General features: G+C 36.7%; 1 protein-coding gene across 1 annotated transcript; it reads right to left on the reverse strand.

Moving 5' to 3' along the window:
• Positions 1–2,915: 2,915 nt before the first annotated feature.
• emx3 (empty spiracles homeobox 3) lies at positions 2,916–20,747 on the reverse strand. Its single transcript, XM_038276138.1, has 3 exons — positions 20,003–20,747; positions 12,534–12,718; positions 2,916–5,395 (listed from the first exon to the last, which is right to left on the reverse strand). The coding sequence occupies exons 1-3, from the start codon at positions 20,394–20,396 to the stop codon at positions 5,228–5,230; spliced, it is 747 nt and encodes a 248-aa protein (XP_038132066.1). The 5' UTR covers positions 20,397–20,747; the 3' UTR covers positions 2,916–5,227.
• Between the last annotated feature and the right edge of the window lie 5,641 nt (positions 20,748–26,388).

Raw genomic sequence — 26,388 nt, forward strand, 5'->3', positions numbered from 1 at the left:
CTGATGCATCAACTGAAGGCAGCTGGGACCACAGTTACAAAAGAAATGGTTGGTAACACACTGCGCTGTCATGGATTGAAATCCTGCAGCGCATGCAAGGTCCCCCTGCTCAAGAAGAAACATGTACAGGCCCGCATGAAGTTCGCCATACACCACCTGGACGACTCAGAACAGGCCTGGAAGAAGGTGATGTGGTCAGATGAGACCAAAATAGAACTTTTTGGCCTCAACTCAACTCGTCCGAGTACAACCCAAAGAATACCATCCCCACCGTCAAGCATGGTGGTGGTAACATCATGCTTTGGGGGTGCTTTTCAGCCAAGGGGACGGGACAACTCCATCGTATTGAGGGGAGGATGGACGGGGCCATGAATCGTGAAATTCTTGACCAACATTTCCTTCCTTCAGTGAGAGAGCTAAAGATGGGTCGAGGATGGGTGTTTCAGCACGACAACGACCCTAAGCACACCGCCAGAGCAACAAAAGAGTGGCTGAAGAAGAAGCACATCAAGGTTCTGGAGTGGTCTAGCCAGTCACCAGACCTGAATCCAATTGAAAATCTTTGGAGGGAGCTTAAAATTCGAGTTGCCAGGCGACAACCTCGGAATCTGAATGATTTGGAGGCTGTCTGCAGGGAGGAGTGGGCCAACATCCCTGCCGAATTGTGCACAAACCTTGTCACCAACTATAAAAACCATTTGACATCTGTGCTGGCCAATAATGGCTTTTCTACAAAATATTAACATGCTGTTTGTCCAGGGGTCAAATACTTGTTATTCCTCATCAGATGGTTATCAATATTTATAAATTCATATGATGTGAATTTCTGGAATTTTCTTTGGGATTCTGTCTCTCACTGTTAGGATGTACATATGATTTAAATTGTAGATTGTTGCATTCTTTGTAGGTGGGCAAACCTGCAAAATTAGCAAGGGGTCAAATACTTATTTCCCCGACTGTATATGCAATTAGGCGTATAATAAATGACCTTGTTTGAAACCTATGAGGTTGAGTCCTCAGGATTTGAGCAGTATCATAACACCTCCCACTGCACTTCCTAAAGCTGTTAGCTTTACAGGTTGAATGTTGGAGAAAGGAGCACCCCTAATTTTTCTCCTTCATTAACCCTTTTAGATAGAGCACCTGCTCTAGGAAAGACATTATGGAAAGCTTGGAGGAACAAGTTTGCTGCACAGACAGCAGAGACGGGTGACTGTGCTGGTAACAACTTTTCCACTGCCTCTTGAAGTTCCTTTTTGTATTTGATTAGTTTTCATTAAAAGGCCAAAGTACAGGATCCGTTTTATGCATCTAAGAAGTTAATTCAGAAATTCCAGTAATTAACCAAAAAAAATTAACCATATTACTATGAAATGTTTTACTTAAAGTGACCCACAGCCAGGCTCGGTGCAGATGGGATTCCACATTTGACACGTGTGTGGTTTTTATTAACTAAAATTTGAGGTGTGCAGGTTAGAAAAAGCGAATATATAACCAATACATGTAAATATATATATATATATATATATATATATATATTTACTACTAAACTAATACCTACACATAGGGGTCTTTAAATTCTGTCATGCTTTTTTTTTTATTTTAAAATCTCAATCAAAGATGGAAAAACCGTTACAAGCTTTTCTAGCGGCAACAAATAAAAGTGCTTGAATTTTATCCCGTTAGTTTATTTGGAGGCTCCTTAATAAGACGTTGATTTTTAATCCTTCATTCTCGATGATGTATTTATCAGAATTGAGACAAAGAAGGTCGACATTTTCTGTTTATATAAACAAATTATTTCACCAGAAAATCCGCAAGGATGGCGCGTAAAGTTGAAGTTTGGGGCCGATGAGGGCCGCAGAGCAGCGGCTGCAGGTGCAGTGGAACCCCGGGCGGCTGCTGCTGGCGCAGGCGGAGAAAAAAACCAACAGCCGCTGCCTCTGTTATCCGGTATTTCCTTTACTTGCAGATATCTTAACCCATGCATGCCAGCTGGTTTCAGGCGATAGCTGATTAACAGGATTTTGTTGAACTGCAATAATCAGAATCAGCTGCGCTAAAGCAGGGAAACTTGTAAAAAGTTGCAGGACAGCGGCGCACGAGGACACGCTTTGCGCGCGCCTGTCTAAATTTGTTTTGAAAATACTTGAATTTCTTAACCTTTATATGTGTAGAAGCCCGAGGCCTTTTAGAGAAACTTTCAGACATTTATTTAAAATGGTTTAGGTTGGTAGATGTGTGACTACTTGTAATAGTAGCTCAATCTTTTTTTATTTTATTTTAATTCCGGAATTCTCTCTCTCTTGCGTAAAAGGCAAACAGTTTATCGAAGTTTTTTGAAAAACAAGCAAAAGGATTTGATATTAAGATTGCTTGTTATACTGAATTAGAAATTCCACGAGTAAAAACAAATAACAGTTATATTGAAATGAAAACTTTTACGAGTTTTATTCATTTTTTTTTATTTCAAAATGAAGGTGTTGATAAGCTGGTTTTATATCAAACATCGTGAATCACTCCAGTTATCAATAAATAAAGCACAGAAAATTAACCCCATGAAAAATAATGTGTCAATCGTTTAAAGATAATTTAAAACCAAAATGCACAAACAATAAAAAAAAATAAAAACTTTGTAATTGTATTTTTTTTTTATTTCGTTCTAGCTCTAAACTTGACACATGAGTACAAAGCTCCTTTTATCTTCTCAGAGAAGCAGGGTTGTACAATTAGTGCATTAGGTCCTAAAACAATGAAAAAAAATGAAAAAAAAGATCAAAGTAGTAGAAGTGCTACATGAGGAGAGAGTGAGGTAAATCTGTCAAGAAAAAAACTGATGAATTAATGCAGAAAAGAAAAGATACAAACCATCATTAATATCATCATTATATACACACATTAGATGCATAGAATACTTTTTTTATCCATTTTTACATAAATACCAATATTCTCCCCTATAAAACAAACTGATCTGAGATCCTGGTGGTTTCCATAACTGCTATGTTCATAAGGAAAGGTAGCATTTTTCTGTTTAACTGTTTTTTTTTGTTTGTGTTTGTTTTTTTGTTTTTTTTGTAGTATTATTTATATCAGATTACCTCAAAAATTAAAATTCCAGATTTTTGTTGCTGCATTAATTAATGCGGTAATCAAAAGCTGTTAAGTTATTTATCAGTAAAGAAACTTGGAGCAGTAAGTGAGGATGAGGATGCAACAGAAGGTCTGAGATTTGCCCACAGGTCCTGTTTTGCATTTCAAATTTAACAACTGAGTCAGCATTAAGAAGAGATGCCACATTCCTCCAGTTTGGGGTTTTAGAGGGAAATATATTAAAATGTCATCCGTCAGCGATGCTCAAATTCCATTATGCAGATCCATTTGAGCTTCTGTTATGAAATGAAGACCATTTTATGCTTTGTTTTAGCCTAATGAACATGGGTGGATTGCAGTAAATTTGTAGAGCCTCCTATCAATGTGAGAGGAGGCTCTCTCTTAACTATGGACTAAGTCGTACTTAAGATCCCCTTCTGGGAGCTCATCATGCAGTATAGATAAACATCACTCTCCTACAATGATCTCGCCAACCTGTTAGGGCAGTACAGACAGCACATGTGAATCCCATCTATCCTGAATCCCATGGGCTGTCATCACATTCATAAACCAACTTGGCAAGTTTTTGTGCATCCTCTTAAACCCTCAGGAAATGTTCATGCTTTTGCATGTCTAATGAGGAAGCCCACTGCTACATAAGAACCCCCTAAAGACCTGCCCAAGACCCTGCAAAGACCGTCCACATTCCATCATTGTAGGGTCACTGGCTCTTTTTCAACAGCAAATGAGAAAACAGGATAAGAAAAAATGAACTCGCAAAATCTTTTAGCTGATTTATTTCTGTATACGTTTTGAGAAAAAGCTCAAATGAACTGCAGATAATAACCTCTATTCCTGAATGAAAATTGAGAGCAGAGCAATAGGTTTGATTCTGGAAGCAGTTATTTATTCCCCCAAATCTTCATTCTGTAAATAATTTCACAGACAAATGTTTTTGTAACAAGGTCCCAGAAGGTTTCTTCCTTTCTGCTGCAAGAACACCGTGTCTCTCAGAATTCCTCTCTCAGACACCTGCAGCCCAGCAGATGTCTTTTTGTTTAATTTTCTGGAAAATGTCTTTGTTTGGACCCAGAACCAGAATCAGCTTTTTTAGTTTCTTCTACCTCTTGGAAGCATCAGAACCTTGTCAGTCCAAATCTGACAGAGACGTTTCTTTTTCCCAATGAAAAACAATCTTCTGTTCTTGTTCATTGTCCAGAACAGGAAGGTCTGTTGTCCGTCAATCAGTCTACAGAAATAAAAGCTGTCAGCTTACATGTTTGTGTGTGTTCATACATGTGCCCAGTTTTACTCTGCAATGTGTGTGTCTCTAAGACGATGCATTGTAAAGGTTCTGATCATAATGCAAAATTTTGTTTTGGATTAAATTTATAGCAGCCACTGTGCCTGCCAAAGAATTGGCTTATTCCATTTATTTTGTGTTTTTCTTTTCCTATTTTGTCAAATAAAATGTAACATTCTGAACGCATCTTTTATAAATCGACATTTGTGTGTTAATTTCCCCAAGCAGAAACATACAATAAGAGGCTTGCTTAGTTTTATAATCATCCTAAAATGACTGTCAGGTTGGACCAATGAGACTGTTAAAACACCTACATGTTACAGAGCAGAATGGCAAAGTGAATTATGTAAAAAAAAAAAACTTTTCTCTTTTTGTGCTCATTAAGGCAGAATTTGTTGGTGAATTTTAAATAAGATTATAAACAACTGAGAAAATTCTGCTTTGCAGGCTGAAATGGTTTGAAACTAAGCAATAAGATTCAGTGCTGAAACACATAGAAATATTTTAAGCCCTAATATTTATTGGAACAAACAGAAAGGACAAAGATTCATCATAATGTGAGAAATTTTTGGACAACCAGAGGCCAAGAGATTTGAAAACCTGTGTCAGAACTTTACTACAAATCAAGCTTGCAGCAGCTTCAGTGGATGCTGACGGGGAAACTCCTATAAACTCAGGATATGCACAGTGGCTGCTCAGTCATGTTTGTCTTGAACTGTGCTTTAGATGTAAAGGAAATCCTGGATGCAATCGTCTGGTCCTGTCTGATCTTCCAGTGTCCCTTTTGTCTTTCATATATGTTTGTGTGTGAGACTGTGAAGTGGCAGATGCAGTCTAATCGTTGCTGATGACATCCACATCCTCACTGCCAGGCTGCTGCGTTGCAACTCTCCAGCGGCTGACATGTTGGCTGCCCTTCCTCTTCTGCTGAGCTTCGGGAGACTCTTCCTCCAACTTCTGACGCTTGTGCTTCGTCCTGCGGTTTTGAAACCACACCTTCACCTGCACACACAGAGCCACAGTTGGAAACCTGGTTTATACATCGTACAGAGTTTATGAAAACCAAATTCACCATTAAATCCCAGAATCAATAATTGCATGAAGTGATCTGTGGCAACAAATTTCCGTCGGGATTCTCTTGCTTTCTGCGGTTGTACAAAACCCTGTCCCATCCGTATGGGACCCTGTGTTCATTAGTGTTACGCTTGATAGGTACATTGGCAAACTGCTGTCCAGCACTCAGTTATGATGACTTTTGGTCATTTTAAAATCAGGACATGTTCCTCTAACTACTCTAGATGTGTCACCTTTTTCTAAACTGGATTATATATATAGCTAATACAGCCATCAATGTTCTTGTACTAGATTCTAATACAACTTTACAGAGAAATACTTAGAAGACCAGCTGTTACTTCCAATTGGTGTGGGAAGGGTGATGTTAAAGGTTTAATTATTCTACAGAAAGAAAGACATTTTTTTATATTTCAGATTTTAATTTCATATTTTAGTGGAAAACACACACACTAAATAGCTGTGGTTATCTGTCATCCTAGTTTTAAATCAAAATTAGATCTTTGAATATGGGACTGAAAACTAAAGGCTTGTTCAAAGGAATTGATAGAAAGAACGCCTCTAACAAAAGAAAATTGAATGAACCATGTGAATGAGACAATGGTAAAGATGTTAGGCAAAAACATGTTTGGAGAAGGCCAAATGTAGCTGTCTGTTAGGCAAAGTGTAGGAGGGGTGATTGTTTGTGCTTATTTCGGAAACAGAATACTGACCATTGACTCTTCAGCAGACCAAAGTGTAACAGTGAAATGTGAAAATATCTGTATGAAAGCTGAAGTTTAACTGACCAATCTTCCCAAAGACAGACTCAAAGTGCTTCAGTCTCAGTCAACCCCCCAAACACCAGACGTCATTTTGACGTTGCTTTTTAGGCTTAATCTGGTCGGTCCATCAGAGTCTTGATTTATTCCTGAAATAATTGTGAAAATTGAGCTTGTATTTGGTCGCTCTAATTTTGTCCAACTTTAGTGCAATAATAGACTTTGAAAAGACGTTGAAAACCCAATATTTAATTTATTTTCAACAATCTGAAATTATGGCTTCTCACCTTTCACTTTTCAACCAAATGTATGAGTTGTTATAAAATAAATCCTGTTTTTGCTTGGTGAGAAAGAACAGACTTCAACCTCATTTAGATGCTGTGGGACCTTTGCAGAAACAAATTTTCAAAAACCTTAATTAACTTAAGTAGTATTTTTAAACAAAGCGGTTACTCAGTTAATTATGCTTTCACTTCCTCCTTTCAAAATTTCTAAATACTTTGGAAAGCACATTTTTTTGAGAAATAAAAGCTCTGCAGAATTAAAGGTTTAGAAGGCTGAATCAATGAGTGTCTGTTAAACAATAGAAACAGCAACAAATTCAATAGCTCATATTTCCTATAGCTCTAACAGCTAATCATTGAAACGTCTGCTCTAAGAAATCAAGTCAGGTAAATATACTGTGATCAGATATAAAGACGCTTCTTTTCAAAATTTATTGTTAACCGACATTAAAGTTCTTTGTCCACCCATATTTTTGATTAATTCAACTTAAAAAAAGTGCACTCAGTTCTGGTTTCACTCAGTGATGGTTTCTTGTTGTTGTTTAGTTGCTTCCTCGTTTCTTGCTCCCACGTGTATTTTCCCTGACGTTTGTTAGAATAATTATCATTGATGATGTGTGGGCCTATCTTTAACATGTTTATTGGATTTTGATTGGTTTTCAGTATTTTTGCATTTTTCAGAATTTCTGCCCCAGTTGCCTGTTAAGTCCTTAATTAAATCAGCAAAACGCATCTCTGCCTTCTCATCTCTGCATTTGGGTCCTCAAAGCTTCTACCCAATCCTGACACAAACCAAATCATTTCCCTCTGTTTTGGGTATTTAAAGCACAGAAGCTGTTTTAACCAACAGCAAATACACCCAAGAACAATGCAGAGCTGTTTGGAAACCCTGAAACAGCTACAACCTCAACAAGCTGTGAGTTCTAATGAAAATGAAAAAGAGAGATCATATCTCTCCTATCCTGGCTTCTCTTCATTGGCTTCCTGTTAAATCAAGAATAGAATTTAAAATCCTCCTTCTCACATATAAAGCCTTAAATGGCCAAGCTCCATCTTATATCAGAGATCTGATTGTTCCTTATGTTCCTAACAGAGCACTTCGCTCTCAATCTGCAGGTTTACTAGTGGTTCCTAGAATTTCTAAAAGTAGAATGGGAGGCAGATCTTTTAGTTATCAGGCTCCTCTCCTGTGGAACCAACTACCAGTTTTAATCCGTGAGGCAGACACCCTGTCTACTTTTAAGGCTAGGCTTAAAACTTTCATTTTTGATAAAGCTTATAGTTAGGGTGGCTCAGGTTATCCTGAGCTATCTCTATAGTTATGCTGCTATAGGCTTAGACTTTTGGAGGACATAGGGACCCCCATTTCATCATTCTGCTTCATTCTCTCTCTGTTCTCCTATTCTGCAGAATCTGTTAGTTCAATCTCTAACCTTCTGCTCTCTCTGCTTTTCCTCAGAGTAGCTTTGCCTCGTCTGTTCTTGTTTGGCTGTGACGTCATCCTGGAAAAAAACATCAGCTGTGCTGCTTCTATCAACACCCTTGTTAATAGATGTTGGAGATCGGCCTGTTTTCCAGTGTGGTCCTGTTTCTCTGACCGTGACTGAGTGGATGTGCTCTCTTCGTCCTCTGGCATGGGAGCTGCCTTGGAGCTCGTCTGCCTGGCTGTGTGTTTCCTGGACGGGGCCGCCTTTTACAGCTGCTTTTTGTATCTCTGCTTCTGTCTCCTTGAACCCCAGTCGGCCTCGGCAGATGGCCGCTCACACTGAGCCTGGTTCTGCTGGAGGTTTCTTCCTGTTAAAAGGGAGTTTTTCCTCTCCACTGTCGCTACAAGCATGCTTAGTGTGGGGGATTGTATTTGAGTCAATGAGTCAATGCAATCAACTGGTTTTCCTTAGATAGAAAACTTTGTATCAATTTGACTGTATGATCTGGTTGAACTGTAAAGTGCCTTGAGATGACATGTGTTGTGAATTTGGCGCTATATAAATAAACTGAATTGAATTGAATTGATGCTGTCACTGATAGGAATGAATGTGTAAGAGCTGTTCAACGATTTAAGACCTGCTCACTGGTTAAACACCATTATGACACGCAGAGCTGTTTAAACCCGCCACGCTGGATCCCTATTTGTGTTGCGCAATCTATCAGAAGCTGAAGGCTCTCTAGACCCATGCAGAGCATAAGAAAGCTAATGCGAAACAGACACATTTACCACAGATTATACCAGGAATCAAAGTTAAGATTCTTTCTTTATATATCATAGAAAAATAACCACGATAACAAAAATAACATTCCTTTGAGAGATTTTCAGATGAGAAATATCTATTTAGTTTTAATTATGTTTAATATCATCCAAGTGATTGACTAATTCACTCCTCATGTGTCCATAAATACTGCCTTTTCATTACCGGGCTTATTTTAATGCATTAATTCTTGTCATGGTGATAAATTAGAAAAAAAGAATAAATTAAGGCGTTTCATTCAGCGCAGCAAGACTAAACTTGATGCTGTAGGCCGTGCAACTCTAACCCAACATTTCTCTACCTGCTTAATCATTTTAGACATAGAGACACACAAACACACAGAAGGACAATTAAGGACGGCCATTTAACCTGATATGCATGTTTACAGTTGTATAAGTAACTACGGAGAACTAGAGTGTTTAAAAGACAAGGCTGTATCGCAATAACACAGCAAGTCAGTGGTACATCATTCAGCCCAACCTGCCTCATTTACAGGGAAGATTTCCAAATCAAGGTAATGGAAAACATCCCAGAACCTGCCTGCATGTTGACTGGAGAGTGGTGCCATGTGGTGTGCCTCTTGGAATGGAGATATGTGCTGCTAACATCTAGAATGTTATGAGTATGAAGGAGAGCCTCTCTCTGATTAGAAAAATATCAGGAGAAAACCTATTTGGTGAGACGTTTGCAGGGTTCCAGCCTTGCTTTCAAAGGTCTTTATTTTGTGAAGAGACCCCAAAAAATCTTTATCAAGTCATACGGTCATAAAGAAATACTATATAGTGTTTTGTATTATTTTGCTAGAGCAGTTTTTTTTTTTTTTTTATAACAGGAGTTAGGGAGAAATTTGTATCGGTCAAAACTTTCTAAAGCAAATCGCTTCCTGTTATAACAAAAGTAGTTTTAGTGGTTTTTGTTTTACATGTTTTGGATGTTTCTGTCCTTTTTCTTACCTGGTGCAGAGTTAATAATTGGCCTCTTGCTGAGCTAAGGGAAAAATCTAACATTTGAAGGTGTGACTTAACACAATACTTTAATATAAAAGCATTGTTAGTTCATTTTTTTTTTTGTAAAAAAAAAAAATAAAATTAAGTAAAATAAAAAAAAAACATATATGAAATAGTTTTATATGACCTGAGTCACTGTTTCTCTGCAGGGCCCCTTGTGGCAAGTAAGAAGTTTTATTGTAAGTTAGTTTTATTGAAGCTCACTTGGATGACGGAGCTGACATGTCCCACAGCAGTGTTGATACACTCGATCATTACTGCCCGTAAATGTGCTCTGATTGCACAAAGTCATAATTATGAGTGATTAATAACTGCTGCTGGCAGCTGACTGGCAGATCCACATCCTTCTATTCCCATCTATTGTTGTGAAATGAGCTCATAATTTATGAATCATATCCTCTCACTGGCGTCAGGAGCCCAACTACCGTGCCGACTTGATGACAAGCACCGTCCTGAGAAAAAGAGATTGCCCTGACTAATCACCGACTCAGCGTTCCTCAAACCCTAAAAGCACAACTGACATCACAGCTAAAAATGCTTTGTTTAGAGCAAGGCCTCAACTGCATCCTGAGGAGGTAATTCAGCCATAAGACCCAGGTTTGGAAAAAGGAACATGCCTGCAAGAAGTACAAGGATAGATCAACGAAGACCAGTGCAAATAAATTTTTTTCTCTAAATAGCTCCCCTTCTAAGTTATTAAGATTTATGGAGAGGGAAGGTCTAGAGCTAAAATTAATATCTGAGAAAAAAAATTACTTAAAGACTAACTTCTTACAATACAGAATACATTTTCAGCAAGATGCAGCAATGCAAAAGTGTCAACAAAGTGCTTTAGAGATCCCAAAAAAATCACGTAGAAATGCAAACTCCCAAAATCTTAACCCTCAATGAGACGCAGTGGCCGGTTATTAAAAAGAAACAAAAATAACCTCTTGGCTCAGCCTTTCTCATACCTCATCCAAAATAGTTAAGTTATCCTGAGCCAATTTCTATCATTTTGCTGTTATAAGTTTAGGCAGCTGGAGGACATGGGGACTACTTTTCATCATTCTGCTTCATTCCATCTCTATTCTCCCCTTCTAAAATATTTGTTAAGTTCCAACCATAGCTTTATGTTCTCTCTGCTTTTTCTTGTCATTGAAGCTTCATCCTGCTTGTTCCTGTTTGACTGTGAGTCCATATGGAAATAAAATAGCTTTGTTGCTGCCTGTTATAGATGTTGGAGTTGAGCCAGTTTTTTTAGTGTTGTCATGTTTCTTTTACTGTTATCTACTGTATGTTCTCTCTTTCATCCTCTGACTGGCTCAGAGCTCTCCTGCCTGTCTTGGTCTTACCTGCACAGGGCCACCTTTGGAGCTAGTAAACAGTTATGTTTGGTTTATGGTTAACACTTCTGCGAGGTCCGCGCAGCCAAAATACGGCATTTTTAGCTTCCGTGTGTCGTCCTTCTATTGCGATCCAGCAAAAGCTCCTACTGGCAAGGGTTTGCTAATATAGATATCGACAGACATCTGATGATTTATCAAATAAATATCACCACTCTTAAATAATTGTGGAGAAATCCCAGGAAAGAAATTACTCTTGGTCTTAGACAGCATAAAGAGGCTTTGAACGAGCTGTGTTTTCTACTTCTTCGTATAGTGTGGTGTCGTCAGCTTGCAGTTTGTGCTGAACACGCCCCCCCCCCAGAGCCAGCCCGAGTGGGGGGAAATCTGTATAGAGTAAAATGATTGTGCATCATCAGGCATAACTCAATCTTTTCCGTTCCTACATCTGCTTTATTTGTATGTCCGTTTCTCTCTACCTGAACCCCGGTCGGCTTTGGTAAAATGCCGCCCACACTGATACTGATGGAGGTTTCTTCCAGGAGGAGCATGCCTTGCAAATAAATGATTCAATACAATCAATTGGTTTTCCTTGATAGAAACTTTTAACTAATCTGACTGTATTGTCTCTGTAAAGTGCCTTGAGATGACATCTGTTGTGAATTGGTGCTATATCAATAAACAAAATTAAAATAGGTTTGATTAGAACTCAAGGCAACAAACTGTAACCAACATGCATTGATGAGGTAAGATTAGATCCCAACCACTCAGGATTTAAATTACAGTTTGATATTAAACATGTCAAAATAAAACAAATAATAGAAAAGGGATCCTTCATGAGGGCTGATTCTCAACCTCAAACAGATTCTCTTGTGCTACTCAAAGTCGCAGCACGCTGCTCCCTGAGGGATATGTCAAATGCAGAGGACAAACTTCGTTACTAAGTGATCTTTACTTTATTTCCCATCCCACTCTGAGCTTTTAAAATAGCTATTTAGGCAACATTTAGTAAGTTGAACTGATCTGATATTGCATGTTAGGCAGGTCTGCAGTCATTTATATGTATGGCCTACTGGCACATTTTTCCAAGCTTTATCAGTACCACATTGGGAAGCACAATTCTTACAACTTTTCACTTAACATCTCCTTGGGTATAATTTTGTAGTAGCTAAAAGTGTTTTCTGTTTAATAAACTCTATTATTCTCCATATGCAAATTTAGAGGTTTCTTTAGGAAAGGATGCCAGTAACAAATAAATAAATCATTGAAAGCAGTCATTGCCAAAAACAATTACAAGATTAGCAAGTAAAGATATGGTTGGTTTAAGGTTTTTATGCTACACCATGACTTGACAGAGGACTAGAAACCAGTATTGACAACAACAAACACCTATGTAAAAGTTCCCACCATGCTGCACTGCCCCCTGTGTCTCAGAGGATGCCTCACCTGTGTCTCTGTCAAGCACAGCCCACTCGCCAGCTGCTTCCTCTCCGTTCCGACCACGTAATGGTTCTTCTCAAACGCACGCTCCAGGCGCAGCAGCTGAGAAGGGGAGAAGGCCGTCCGAATCCGTTTGGGTTTCCTGGAAAACGGACCATGAAGCAACAGGTTCTCTGGACTGCTGTCGTCTCCTGAAAAAACAAATCGGTTTATGTCTCCAGGCATCACATTTAATTATGTTATTCAGATGTGTATTAAGTGAAGATAAAAGAAAATGAAAAAATAAAATAGCACACCAGAAAAAAAGGTTTCATGAGCAATAAAAAAAAAAACAATTTAGCGAGGTTAACTACTGTACATTTTCAGATTGCATACAGTTGTTTTTCTCATTAAGAAAGGTTAGAAAAGCTTTCATTTTCTGATTAGAAAGAAATGATGCAACAATTATTTTTCTCTAAATCTTAGATGTAGGCCAATGATAAACATGCATGAAGCCTAAAAGGCAGAAGTTTTATAATATGTAATGGATTTAACACTAGTAGATGAACAGACTGTTTAGCACCTGCTGCACTTCAGGTCTAAGGGTTTATAATATCTATTAAAACTGGGTCCCATGGTATCATTGCCTAAATATTCCCCTTCCACCATTCAATTCCCAGGCGCCATATAGTTTCTGAGAAACTGACTATAAGTTTTTTATTAACTTTATACCATTATAATCTGAATCAACCGACTGACCATCTGAAATATTTCCATTCCTGAAAATTAATGTAAGACTTTCACTTTTGGTTTTGAAGTACTGGTGTTGATAAACTTTGTTTTAATAGTATGTTCCTTTCAGGGTTATCCTGTTCTACATGCTATAATTTCTGTAGTGATCAGTTTCTGTTCTTGAGAGAAAAGCAAACAACCAAACAAAAGACTGGAAATGAAAACAAGGTAAATCCAGAAGTCCTGAGGCTGTAAGAGGTCCTCAGACTAACATGTCTTGTTTTGTGACGATGTGAACATGGAAGCAGCGTCCCACCAAAGAGCTGTGCCTAAAAACCCACTTCATTGTGGACTTATGCCTTTGGATGTTTTTTTTGTCAAACCTACGGAGCTCCCTGTTGTTGCAACATGCCTCTGTGTGTCTGTTTGCTCTGGCTAATCTGAACAAACACTTAATCTGTTTGACATTTGCATTTGAATTTATCACTTTGTGGCAGTGAAGCAATGCCCTGCAATGGACTGGCAACCTGTCCAGGGTGTATCCCACCTCTTGTCCATTGACTCGGGATAAGCATGCTAGAAAATGGATGCATGGATGGCAGTGAAGCGATATTGAAGTGATATTGAAAGGTTTTTTATCAAATATAAGGAAGATCTGCAGAAACTTGAGCAGATTTGCTCAGTTTTTGAAGTTCTGGTTCTAGATCTAAGGGTTTTGATATTACTTTAGGACCCTTAGAAGGACATTTTATCTGTGTAAAACTTTAAATGTGAGCTTTTTAGAATGTAAATTAACACGATTCACTTTGTGAGGAAGATAATTTAAAAAAGTCAGCAGATGTGCTACTGCTTTAATTGTGTATATCTGTTATATAAAGTCAATGGTTGTAACAGACAAAGTCTCCAAAGCTGGGAGACTGTTTCACCCATCATCTTTTATGATGGTGGATAAATTCTACGGAGCTCCCAACATGATTTATTTAAAAAGTTATAAATTATATCTGAATAATAAAACTAGCAGCCAGCGTCCAAATCTGAGACATGGTGACAAACAGTTCATGTTCAGAGGTTTAGAAAACTACATGATAATAATCAAACACCTCTGATGAAAATAGTTATAAGAAATTAAGATAACATATGGCTTTAGTTTGAGCTTGTTTAGCTTTTAAGGTCAAAATGTGTAATGTTATAAAGTATAAACTTTTTATGTATTTTAGCCATAAGAACAGCCTAGTTTTTGACATTTGTAATTTTTGTTTTCTAAACAAACTTTAAACCAAATGTTTATCATTTGTGTTAGCCATAGGCTAACGTTGGTTTATAATGTACAAACCTCACATGTAAAACATTAAACCAGCTGCAGCTTTTCCAAACGAAGCGATGTGAAAACCCGCCCGTTAAAAAGCGAATCGAATTTATTTCCATGCGGATCGTCTCGGTTTATGTGATTTTACTGAGGTGTTGAAGCGAGTCGCACCTCTGGACCGAACATGAAGCTGATTTGTTTATGAGACAAAGTGGTCGTATAATACAAGTGAAAGTGATGCTAAAAGGGTTGGTGTTAATTTCTTCGCCCCAAACCGTCGCGCGGCTTCTGCCTTTATTTTTCCTGACAGGTTATTGAAAACGTACGTAAATGTATCAATAAGTTTTTACATAAAAACAAATATGCGCTTGGGTTCTTTTAAGCCTGGTGAAAAGGAGCCACCGCGACCATCACACTCTACGCAAAAGAGCGGGCTGAGCGACAATGATGGCGGGCGGAGAGCCGGCACGTTCCGGGCACCTTTTATATGGCGTTAGTCGCCTTATTCACATGCAAATTCAGAACCGTGACTAATGCCCGTCATGGTTTGCAAATATTTCTGCTCAGTGTCAAACGATGCTTTAATGTAGCTACTACTCGAGTCGAAAATAAAATTAATATAAATTACAACACACATTTTTAATATTACCACTCCTTTTTTTTTTTTTTTTTTTTTTTTACTGTGCTGCAGGTGTTTAAAATTAAGCTGCAGACCTTTAAAAAGTTTTAGTAAATGATGGTTGGCATCATGGTTGGCAGTTAAGGAACGCAAAAACACAAATAAGGACAGCAAACTCAAACCAGAAACTGAAATTTAAACGACTGGGAATAAGCCTGAGGATTTAGAAATATTTAACAATGCTCTGATGAGCGGCAAAAAGAGCAAATAGCTGGTCTGACATAGAGCTGAGCTTTAAGTTTTGTGCAGATTAATCAGTATCTGTTCTCGGATTAGGCTTTTCAATTAGAGTAGCTGTGAGTCCTGAAAACTCTTGACCAGTTGGATCTGAGCAGAACTTCTTTACAGGAGCAGGACATTAACAATAGCACACAAAGGATAACAAAAGTATCTGTGAATAAGGCTGAAAATGGTTAAGGAGAAACTTCTGTCACTTTAAATCCAGATGATTTCGCTTCACATTCTGCAGCTTCATGTGCTGCAGCACATTTGCTCTTAAACTAGGAGCCAAATACTGTATAATATCCTACAATGTGTTAATGCATTGGATTGATAGGATGAAGCAGGTGATCGGGTAGGATGATAAACCCTCCTGAACAAGAACAGCCTGCAGGACGGAAAGTTGGTGCTTCCTTCGCAAATAGACTCAAATGGTTTTCATCATTAGCATCTCATCAGTCACGAAAACTGATTTTTTTTTTTACTACTTTGTGAGTGTTGGGAGTTCCTTTTTTTCAGTTATCTTAATAAAGTGTTTATTAATTAACCTAAACTGATCATCCAAAGATCAGAAATAACCAAACTTTCTTTCCCTCAGCTGATCAGTGGGTGAACTTCAGTTTGCCTAATGCGTAATATTTAGCCATGGGCTTTTTCATGCACTTTAACAAAATAAATGAAAACAGTAAAATATTACATAAAAGACTTGTGTTTTGGGGCACACATTGTGATGATCTTTAATTCCCAAACATTTATTTCAAAATATTACATCTATCAAAACGCCGGTATGGTGTTTTTCATATCTTTTATATGTGTATAGTTGTTGGAATTAATTCAAATCAGTAATAACATGTCAGACCTTAGAGTGAGTGGGAAAGCAGAACCTGCCAAGAAAATTCTGATCTAAGCTTGTTTTAGAATTCTACTATTAGATGAAGCAGAAATGTGTAGCAATAATTTAGCAACATAAAATCAAGCTTTGTTACTTCAGCTTTTTCATCATGGTTTAACCATTCTCTGGTAGTAATTAATATAACAGCAGTTTACTATTGGGTAAGAGGCATTCAAAGTGACAGATTACTTTGCAAATAAGAATGCAGCTCTGACTGTTGAGGAATTGTTTGCAACACAAATTCTTTAGAGTTCAAACGATATAAAAAACTCATACTAAAAAGTCTTAACATAAAGCTTTATGCTTAATGCTTTATGTTTTATTCAAATTTATAACTTTTATTTATAATCTTTTTATTCATTTGGTGTATTTTTTTATATATATTATTCAATAAACATTGATTAAATTAAGAGGGAAAGTTCTAATGTTTAATTGTTCGGATTTTTAAAAATACTTTCTAATTGGGGCTTCATATAGTCCAGTGGTTTTATATTTTTGTTGGGGTTTTTTGCCTCTTCCTGCACTCTTATTCTACTCTTTCTGCTTCCATATAATTTAGGAGGGGAAAGGGCTGTTGGACAAATACATTTATTAACAAATAGGTATCATAAGATACATGAGAAGCCACGTCATCAAACTGCAAAAAAAAAAAAAAAAAAAAAGATTGTAAGAATATTTGTAAACTATTTGAAATATTTAAAAAAAAAAAAACTTAATATCAGACTATAAAGGTTAAAATTAGCATGTTAAAAAATAAAAGCAGATAGATACGGTAATTCTTTCCAGGATAGATCAAGCAAGCAAATAAAAAAGCACAGCGGTGGTTGGGTGATAATTTGGGCCATGCAAAAACAACTACGGACAATCCAGATAGCATAATGACAAGATTAGTCCTTTGACTTATTGAAAAGGTCTTTCTACAAGAAGTTAGAACAGAAAAAGGTCTTTGCACATTGATTTAGTTTCTGTTAAGAGCAAAACACTGTAATATGTCTTGTCTTTTTCATAAATAAGAAGTGTTGATGTTTCATATCATAAACAAAGACAGGTTTGTGGTAAATTGAAGCTGCAGGAGAAGGAGCTGCAGGAAAAGTGAGGCTGTCAGCTACTTCCATATATAATGAGGAAAATGTGGCTATAAGAGAGGAGGTGCAGCACAGAGGGAGAGGAGGAGAATCAGGAAGAGATCATGGAAACAACTGAAAGGGATCAGAAAAGAAACACCTGAAATTTGGAAGCAGTGAAATAAGTTTGGGCCCAAAGAGATTAATAATCATCCGCTGCTGAAAGTAGTTCCTTTGTCATAACAGATCAGTTGAAAATAACAAATATTTTCTTTTTAGATAGATTAAAGGCAGGCATGAAACACAAAACAAAAATTTATTCATATGATTCCTACATTTTAGAATATGCCTTTCGATTTGGTTTTTTGTTGTTTTTATTTTGGGGGGGGAGTTTAACAAAATTTATTAAACTGGAATATTTATCATGTATTTATGAATAATTAATGCTACTCCAGAGAATACCAGCTTTAAAATTATTTTTTTAAAACAGAGGTTTCAAATATGAGATTTAACTCATGCTTGAATAGTCTAAACATTACACAAATATTCTAAAAAGATTTCCTAAAAAACAAGCTGAGTATGTCCTAAGCTGACCGCTGTCATAACCTTTTATGGGACTATGTTGCAGCCTGGACTAAAATAAAAATACATTTTCAACAGCTAAATTAAAAGGCTGATGGGAACAGATTTTTTTTCTGTGAATATTTGTGAAGCTGCCAAACAAATAAAATGAGAAGTTGCTACATTTCTTTAAGAAAAAATAACAAACCTTAAATTGAAAAAAATATAATAATATAATATATTTCAAAAATGTATGATCCTGACTTTCAAAATAAGAGATTTAATTGTGTTTGGTCTCCACTTCACGATTAAGAAGAATATTTTCTAACATAAATTAAAGTACCTTTTTACAATTTTATCTAAAATATCAAGTTGCAAAAACATATTGGTTTAAGAAATAAAGTAAATAGGATGGAAACAATTAATTAAGTAATTGTGATTAATCATTATTAAAATAATCCTCATTTAATTTGGTAATCAAATCATTACCTAATTTAATGATAAACAGAATCTAAAACACACCATTAGCTGAAAGAATAACCCACTTAAAGCAAATATACACTTAAGATATTTTTTAAACAGAATATTTACCATTGTAACATTAAAGATTTTTTTCCTTTTTATATTTTTATAATTGCATATATATGCCCATATATTTTTTGTTTTTATCATTTGCAATTCATTTAAAACTCACAATAAAGGTGTTTTTGTCTTTATTCTAAAAGCTTGTTTAATTATTTATGTTTTAATGTAATTTAATTGCCATTACATTATTACACTTTCAAAACCCTTTGCCCAATAAAGTTCAGTAGCCTATAGGGTATATTATTACTTAGCATTTCATGTTTTTCCTTATTCATGAATGTACTTATACTTAATTAAATTTGGGGACAAAACAATTTAAAGAATAATAGAATCTTAAATAAATATATAAAAAAACTTAAAAATCATTAAAAGACTCAAATAGTTCAGAACGTTATTTATTGATAATAAAAGGGAGCTCAAAATATTCTAGAACGGAGGATATTTGGTTTACGGGGTGTGAGGGAACTTTAAGTAAACTTAATATTTCTCGTCATGGTGTGATTTCTTTTTTTTTTTTTTTTTGTTATTTGTTATAAAAACGTATCACTTAATTTGTAATAAAATATTGATCATCTTTCCTCTTCTTTAAAATGTGGTTGTCTTTCATTTCTAAAACGAAAACCTAATAAATAAATAAATAAATATCCCAAATAAAAGTGGCAAATGATATTCAAAACAATCAAATTTATCCAAACTAAATTAAATCAGCAGAAAATCTTTCAAATTTAAACGGGATTCTTTTAGTTTGCTTTAATAATTCCCCATCTATTTATTCTTTCTTTATTAGTTTATTTCGTTTTTTGAAGACACCGAATTAAGATATAATTTATTTTACAAAATATGTACATTATTTTTTGTCTCTATATTAATTTATTTTTTATTCTATTGTGAAATACTTTATGTAATTTATGTTTTCTATAGAGTAAAGGCGCATTACTGATTGATATTTTAAAAAACACAGAGACATTTATATTGATATTTAGTAAAAAACCTATTCCTAGTTCAGAACCTCTGAACTGGACTGGATCAGCTGATGCGCTTCACGCGCACTTTCTGCTCAGCTGCATGTGCGTCTTTAACTGAGTTATTCATTAATAGATAAATATAATATATACATTTAATGATTCATTTAAGTGAGCACGCTTGTTTCGGATCACAAATAAAGCTAAATCCTCTCCAGTTAAGGAGTTTGAATCTTATTAATAACGTTTACTGGACTAAACTCTAATGATGGACACAGATCACTTATATGGACGGAGTAAACTTTCTAAAAAAATAATAATTAAATTTTAACTGAGATGCAAAAAACAAAAAACAAAAAAAAAAACATAGCTTTAATGTGTGCGCTTGAAATATTAAAGGGGAAAATGAAACGTTTTAGTGAGTTTCAGAAAAGAGAAAGCCTGTTTTGTGCTTTGATAGGCGCATAAATATTTGTAATTGGTTTCAGCAGCTCACCCTGGAAGCGGTGTCCCAGGAAGCGGCTCCGCAGCACCCAGGGGTAGAAGCTCAGCGCGTCCCGGTGCTGCGGGCTGAAGAAACTCTGCGGTGAGATCTGCAGCGGGTGCAGCGGCAGCCCACCGGGGCTCTGCGCGTGCCCCCCGGTCTCCTGCAGCATCATGTCCGGCCCGGTAGAAAACAAAGTCCTCCCGCTCCCCCCCTGGAAGCAGGAACCGAAGACCCCGGTGGCTGAAGCGGGGTGCAAAGAGTCCGGGAAGCGGAGCGCAGTGGGCCGGATGGGTTCATCCCCGGAGCTGCCTCCGCTGTGGCTGCTGGCATCTTTCCCCACCAGAGACTCTATGGTGAAGCATTTCTTGCCGCCGCCGCTGCTGCTGCTGCTGTGCTGGAACATGGTGAGAAACCTGATGTTGACGCGATGTACAGGAAAGTGAATTACTTTGGTCGGTCTCAGATTCCTAGTCCCTCCATAACTCTCCCCGAAAGTCGGCCCTGTGCGCACCAGTCGTGCGTAAATTCCAGACTTGAGCTCCTGGGAGCGGCTGAAGTTTCCTGTCTCCTCCGCTGTAGCAGGTAAACAAAAAGAAAGTCAAACTTGATCCGGATCCTGGCTCCGCTCGGAGTGTCCGAACCTCTGGAGAGATGGAGAGTGATTGTTATGGGTCTGTGTGACAGCCTCGGATCAGAGCGCGTCTCCACCAGCCTGCTGCCTCCTCATGCTGGAGTCTGATGAATCCGGAGAGTCTGGAGGAGCGCAGATACCTGCCGGAGGTGTGCTGTGCGCATGCGCAGAGGAGGCCCCTGTTAGAGCCATTTTGTTGATAGGGTGGATGAGGAGGAGGAGGATGTCAAAGGTGGTGATGATAATGACTGACAGTGATGATGACAATGATTAATATGAGGTCTTAACAAACATTATTAATAGGCGCGCTAATTAAAACAAATCAGTGACTCCTGTTAGATTTGTAAGGGCTGAAGGAAATACATGTTTTTCTGAAATAACCAAAACAATTTTAGATTTTTATTTCATTTTATGCATGTTTGAGATTCAGCTTTGCTATACTTTAGACGTTTTCATTATTTTTGTTGTCATGGCAAATTTATTCTTTAAATTTAAAGCTTTATGTTGATTTTTTTTATGAAATAAAAAACATTTTAATTGTATTAATTTCGTTTACTCTCAGTACTTCTGTTTTTCTATATATATTTTATACAGTTTCCTCATTATGTTATTTGCGAAAAATGTTTTTTCCTTTTTCAAATTGTTTTTGTTCTTTGTGTTTAATTCTCTGAGCCTCTTTAAAGGGTTTTATTCCACTATCTCTTTTTAGGGGCTATTTGTTAACATGTTTTAGTTCCTTCTTACTTTCTTGCTTTTCTCTGTCTTAAAGGCTTTTTTATACTTTCAGCTTATTTTGTATCATTGCTGTAGTCGCTCAATCTAAGAACACAAAACAAAAACAAAAAGAAGTCAAATTTTTTGGGTTGATACCAGCTTTTGATTTACTTATTTTATACATTTTAAACAAGAGTTTAACTCCGAGAGATTCTCACAAATCATTACAATTTAGCTTAAAAAAACAATGTAACGCAAATTTAAAGTTGGATACAAAACAGCAGCAGGAAAGCCGAGCAGGTCTGTGCATCCCTCAGTGACCCTGCAGGTCAAAGGTCAGATCCATTTCCTCCTCCACTTCTTGTTGCCTTGTTAGAGTCTTGTGTTGTGGCTAATGTCGACAAATTAACTTCACATCAATCAAAACTGAATCCAACCAACTCAACTGGATGTTACCCAAACCTTTGAGTCAAAAGAATAATAAAAGACTATAACAGAAAGCATATATATATATATATATATATATATATATATATATATATATATATATATATATATATATATATATATATATATATATATATATATATGAAAAGAAATATTTAACACATTTATACAGAAATGAAATTAAATAAAACAAAAACTTTAACTAAATGGTACTAGAAACACAGCTGGTTCAGCTCTTCAGCACAAAGTGCAGCTTTTTTACACCAGGAAAAAAGTTTATTCTTTCAGTCACTAGTCAGGACTAATTAGACCAATTTATTAAATTCTAGGCCATTCATACACAGGAGTTGTTAAAACTTAATTAATTTGAAGTGAGGCTTTTTAACTCAAAGTGTAGCTAACAGTGACCAAAATCACCAACTGCTGTATATAAAGTATAAGGTTTAAAAAAGTCAATTAAAGATATAATAATAAAGATGATGATGATGATGGTGATGATGATGATGATGATGATGATGATGATGATGATGATGATGATGATGATGATGATGATGATGATGATGACGATGATGATGATCATCATTGTAACTAATGCCTACAGATCTCAGTTTTAATTGATTATCATCGTTATTATTAATATTACTATTAATATTATCATCATTATTTTTTATTATTATTTAAAAATGCCAAACAAAAAACAATGTAAATTGGGGAAAAAAGTTTATTTGTATTTGCTCAGTTTCTTTAACAAGCTGTTAAAGATACGACCATGTTAGGAGTTAGGGCAACGTTAGTTTCCCTTTGAGGTTAATGAGTTATTTCTGATATTAATTTAATTGCAGTTGTGAAAAATGAGATCTGTAGATATTAGTTATAATTATTCTCATAAAGAGATTTGAAAAGCTTAATTTACAGAAAAAATATGTATTTCTGAGGACTGCATTCTAATCAAAGTAGTTTCATTTAATTTTTTCAAATGTGCAAAACAGAAAGCAGTCCTCAGCTATAAATAACATTTAAAATGGATCCATGTGATCATACTTTCAGTTTTGGTTATACCCATGTCCATAATTATTAATAGGTTATTGTTGTTTATTTTTGTATTGCTATTTTTCAGTAGAGATGTGATGCTTTAAATGTTGACAATATTGTAATCCTGAATAAACCCGTAGCTCTCATATGGTCTGAACAGTCTTGAACATGAAAACAGATTTGCTCCTGGACTGGAACCTTGCACACAAATTTGACCTATAATGTTAAACCCCAAAGCTACACATTTTTAATCAAATATTTACACTTCAAAATAACTTCTTGGTGTTCTTTTGATGTAATGTTTTTGAAAAAAAAAAAAAAACACTACTATTGAATACAAGTATTTATATTACTGGGGGGAAAAAAAGTTTATATAAATAATTGACAGTTCAGCAATGTAGAAATGTTTTCTTCTGATTATGCTTTTCTTCTGATTTTGTGTGGATGTTGGCATCCACACAAAATTATTCTGCACCAAAAGGAATAGTAGGTTTAAGTCATGTGAGTCAGAGCTGCAGCATTGCTGGATCCTAGCTGAATATTTCTTTGTTAAAAATTAACAATCCAAAGTTATTTGGAAATGAGAATGAAAGGGAAGTTCACTTGCAACCAGTTAAGGTAGACAGCAGGTTGTGTAAAACAGCACATTGCTGCTTGGTACTGTAACACTTGGACACTGGACATCAGTTTGCACTGCTTTTTTGGAGTGAAGAGGAGAATTGCTGGATTGAAGCTGTAAAAGAAAACAGACAGTTGGCCTGATCTGACCAAGTACAGCTGTTTTGATCTGCAACATACCTAAAAAAAACAAATGAATTTACTGAGAAGCTTTGTCAAAGGGCCTGATAGATTAAGGAAGATTCTACTTCCATGTGTTTAGTGCATCTAATATGAAAAGCTCATCAAAAATAAATTAAAAAAAACTGTCACAAGATGGATCAAGGCTCAGCAGGTAATATTACATCCGTGTTGCAGAAGTAATTTAAGAGATTAACACCTATTGTTAAAAGTGAAAAATCCCAAATATGACTGAAAAATCTAGAATCAGGATCAGCTCCACAGGCCAATTATTCTAAATCTATTCCTCAAAAACATTTTAAAAAAGCCCAATCATTATCTAGACTACAAATGACATTAGATCCTTTACTGGTACATGCTGTGATTATGGTATGAACATATAGATATATATGCTTTAGAGTTAAGGTATGTTTTAAAGATAAAAACAGAACTTGAACACATGCTATGCACATTATGCTATGCTATGTTATGGCAGCAGACATTCTTCTACTCTGCTGTCTATCTCCAATAGGGACTAAAAATATATTTGAAGAAACTTCAGATTCTTCACTGCTTGCATTGCAGAGGCAGTCAGCAGATGTTCCTTTTCCACATCATAAATATATTTTTCAACAACTACTCATTTCATGATTGAGGCCTGTATTTAACAGTATTTGATCTGTTATTTTTTTCAATACATATATTTCAATTTATAATAAAAAACAGGATATCAGGAACATTTAATGAAAGGGCTCTAGAAGGTATAGGGAAGTAGCTCTGAACCTGGAAACAGGCTGGCAAACAGTACAGAAGTGCGCCACTTACTGGCTGGGAGGAGTTAAACGCCTGGCCATCAGATTTAAACATTACTGATGCCTTGTTGGTCTTGTAAGGCCCAGACCCAGATGTTCATTTTAGCCCAGTTCAGGACTGGACTTGGCCTGGACCAGTCTCTCACTCTGCAGCTTTGGGACCTGCAGGACAAATGCCAGCCTATTCAGGAGCAGCTAATTGTGGCCTGGGAAGCCCCTCAAAGCCCCCCTGCCTCCAGTCTGAATGGGCTGCCCTGCAGAGGCCCGTGTGAACCACAGTGCCCCTTTTACTTCCCCATTCTGCTTCCCCAAACCCCTCCTGCCTGCTCCACATGTTAATTAATAGGCCTCGCTGGCATATTTGGATCCTGCCCCGCTTTGATGGAAGGCAGCCATTAGCATCTATTAATTTTGCCTCTGGCGTTTCTCCGGCGACACTGAAAAGGAGAATTAAGTGGTGTGAGTCATTGTGAAGCTGAGTTAAAGTGTGATTATGTCCTGCAGCCTGGAGCTGTTGCTAACTGCTGCTAAACCCTCTTGAAAGTGAAGGGGGCAACTCCTCCTCATTAGTGCCCAACAACAGAAATATATTAACAGGAAGTAGCTGCAAATTTCTTTTTTTTCTCCACATTTTAATCCTTCCTTGTGAAGAGGACACTTAAGAACATAAAGATGTAAAAGTGGAGCACAAGTGCTGAGGGCCACCTGCTGCTGTGATGATGCTTTATTCCAGCTGTTGGATGTCAGATTGGAGCTTTGATAATGCTCAGCAGTGCTCAGTAGTTTTATGACCCATTAAAGACATCAATCACATATTAACTGTGGACTTTTAAGTATTTATTGGTTTAACCGGTTATACAACAAGCAACTTCTTTTGTTTTTTAATTTTACACTTTATATCTATTTTTTTATTTTTTTATTTTTTTATTTAATTATTTCGCCAATCGTATTCATGCAGTAATTGACATGTTTCAATACCATACCAAGGTCTGTAGAAAAACTCAACCCCTCCCACCCACCCAATTAACTGAAATTGGTTTGAATGCACTGGAACAACTGCCAAGGCTCAGTCTGTCATTCACCAGGAACCAAAGCAGCATCGATGCCACAGTGATGACAGTTTTACAACCAGGACTAAGAGGTTGCTGTCTAATGCTAACGCCAACATGGACCAGCTAAATCCTTTTCACAGACATTTTTATAACCAGGCAAGACACAATTGAAGTACAAATACTTCCCAACTGACTGTATTACTTCGGGTTCATAGTAAATAGCAGCAATGGATTGTCGTCTAGCAGTACCTTCACCACGCTTAAGACAGACTGTTTTCAGGTGTTGTTCCAAGACAGTGGAATGACCTAACTAGTGGCACAAAAACAGCAGCATCCCTGTCTACCTTCAGGAAACTGCTAAAGACCCACCTCTTCAAAGGGCATCTCCTATCCCGCAGGTCTTCAACAGGGGGTCCGTGACCCCTGGGGGTTCTGTGGAGGTACTGCATTGGGTTTGCGAAAGTTTTGGATGATTAGACTTTTTTTAATATTCCCTCCTGCAATTTTTTCCACTAATTGAAATGCGTCTAAATACACATTAACGTGCATTCAACACACTGTAGTAAACAGATAAATGGAGGCAGAAGATGTCTTTCTCGGTCATCAATGCCCACATTCAGAGACACACAGGAGCTCATTCAGGATGGCCACCGTTTCATTCACAACACCTGTCCCATCAACTAGGAATCAGAATCAGAAATACTCAAATTACTTTCGTTACATTACTCCATCTGTAATAGAGTGACTATAGGACCAGTTTGATATAACACAATTTCCAGTGGTGTCAAAGTACACACATTTGTTACTTAAGTAGAAGCATAAATACTGCAGTTTAAAAACATTTTGGTAAAAGTTGAAGTAACAACTTGACCTCTTTACTTAAAGGGATAGTTCGGGATTTTTGACATGAATCTGTATGGCATCCCCATC

The sequence above is a fragment of the Cyprinodon tularosa genome, unplaced genomic scaffold (genome assembly GCF_016077235.1).
Source record: "Cyprinodon tularosa strain WSP-4 unplaced genomic scaffold, ASM1607723v1 ctg122, whole genome shotgun sequence".
Taxonomy (NCBI): Eukaryota; Metazoa; Chordata; class Actinopteri; order Cyprinodontiformes; family Cyprinodontidae; genus Cyprinodon; species Cyprinodon tularosa.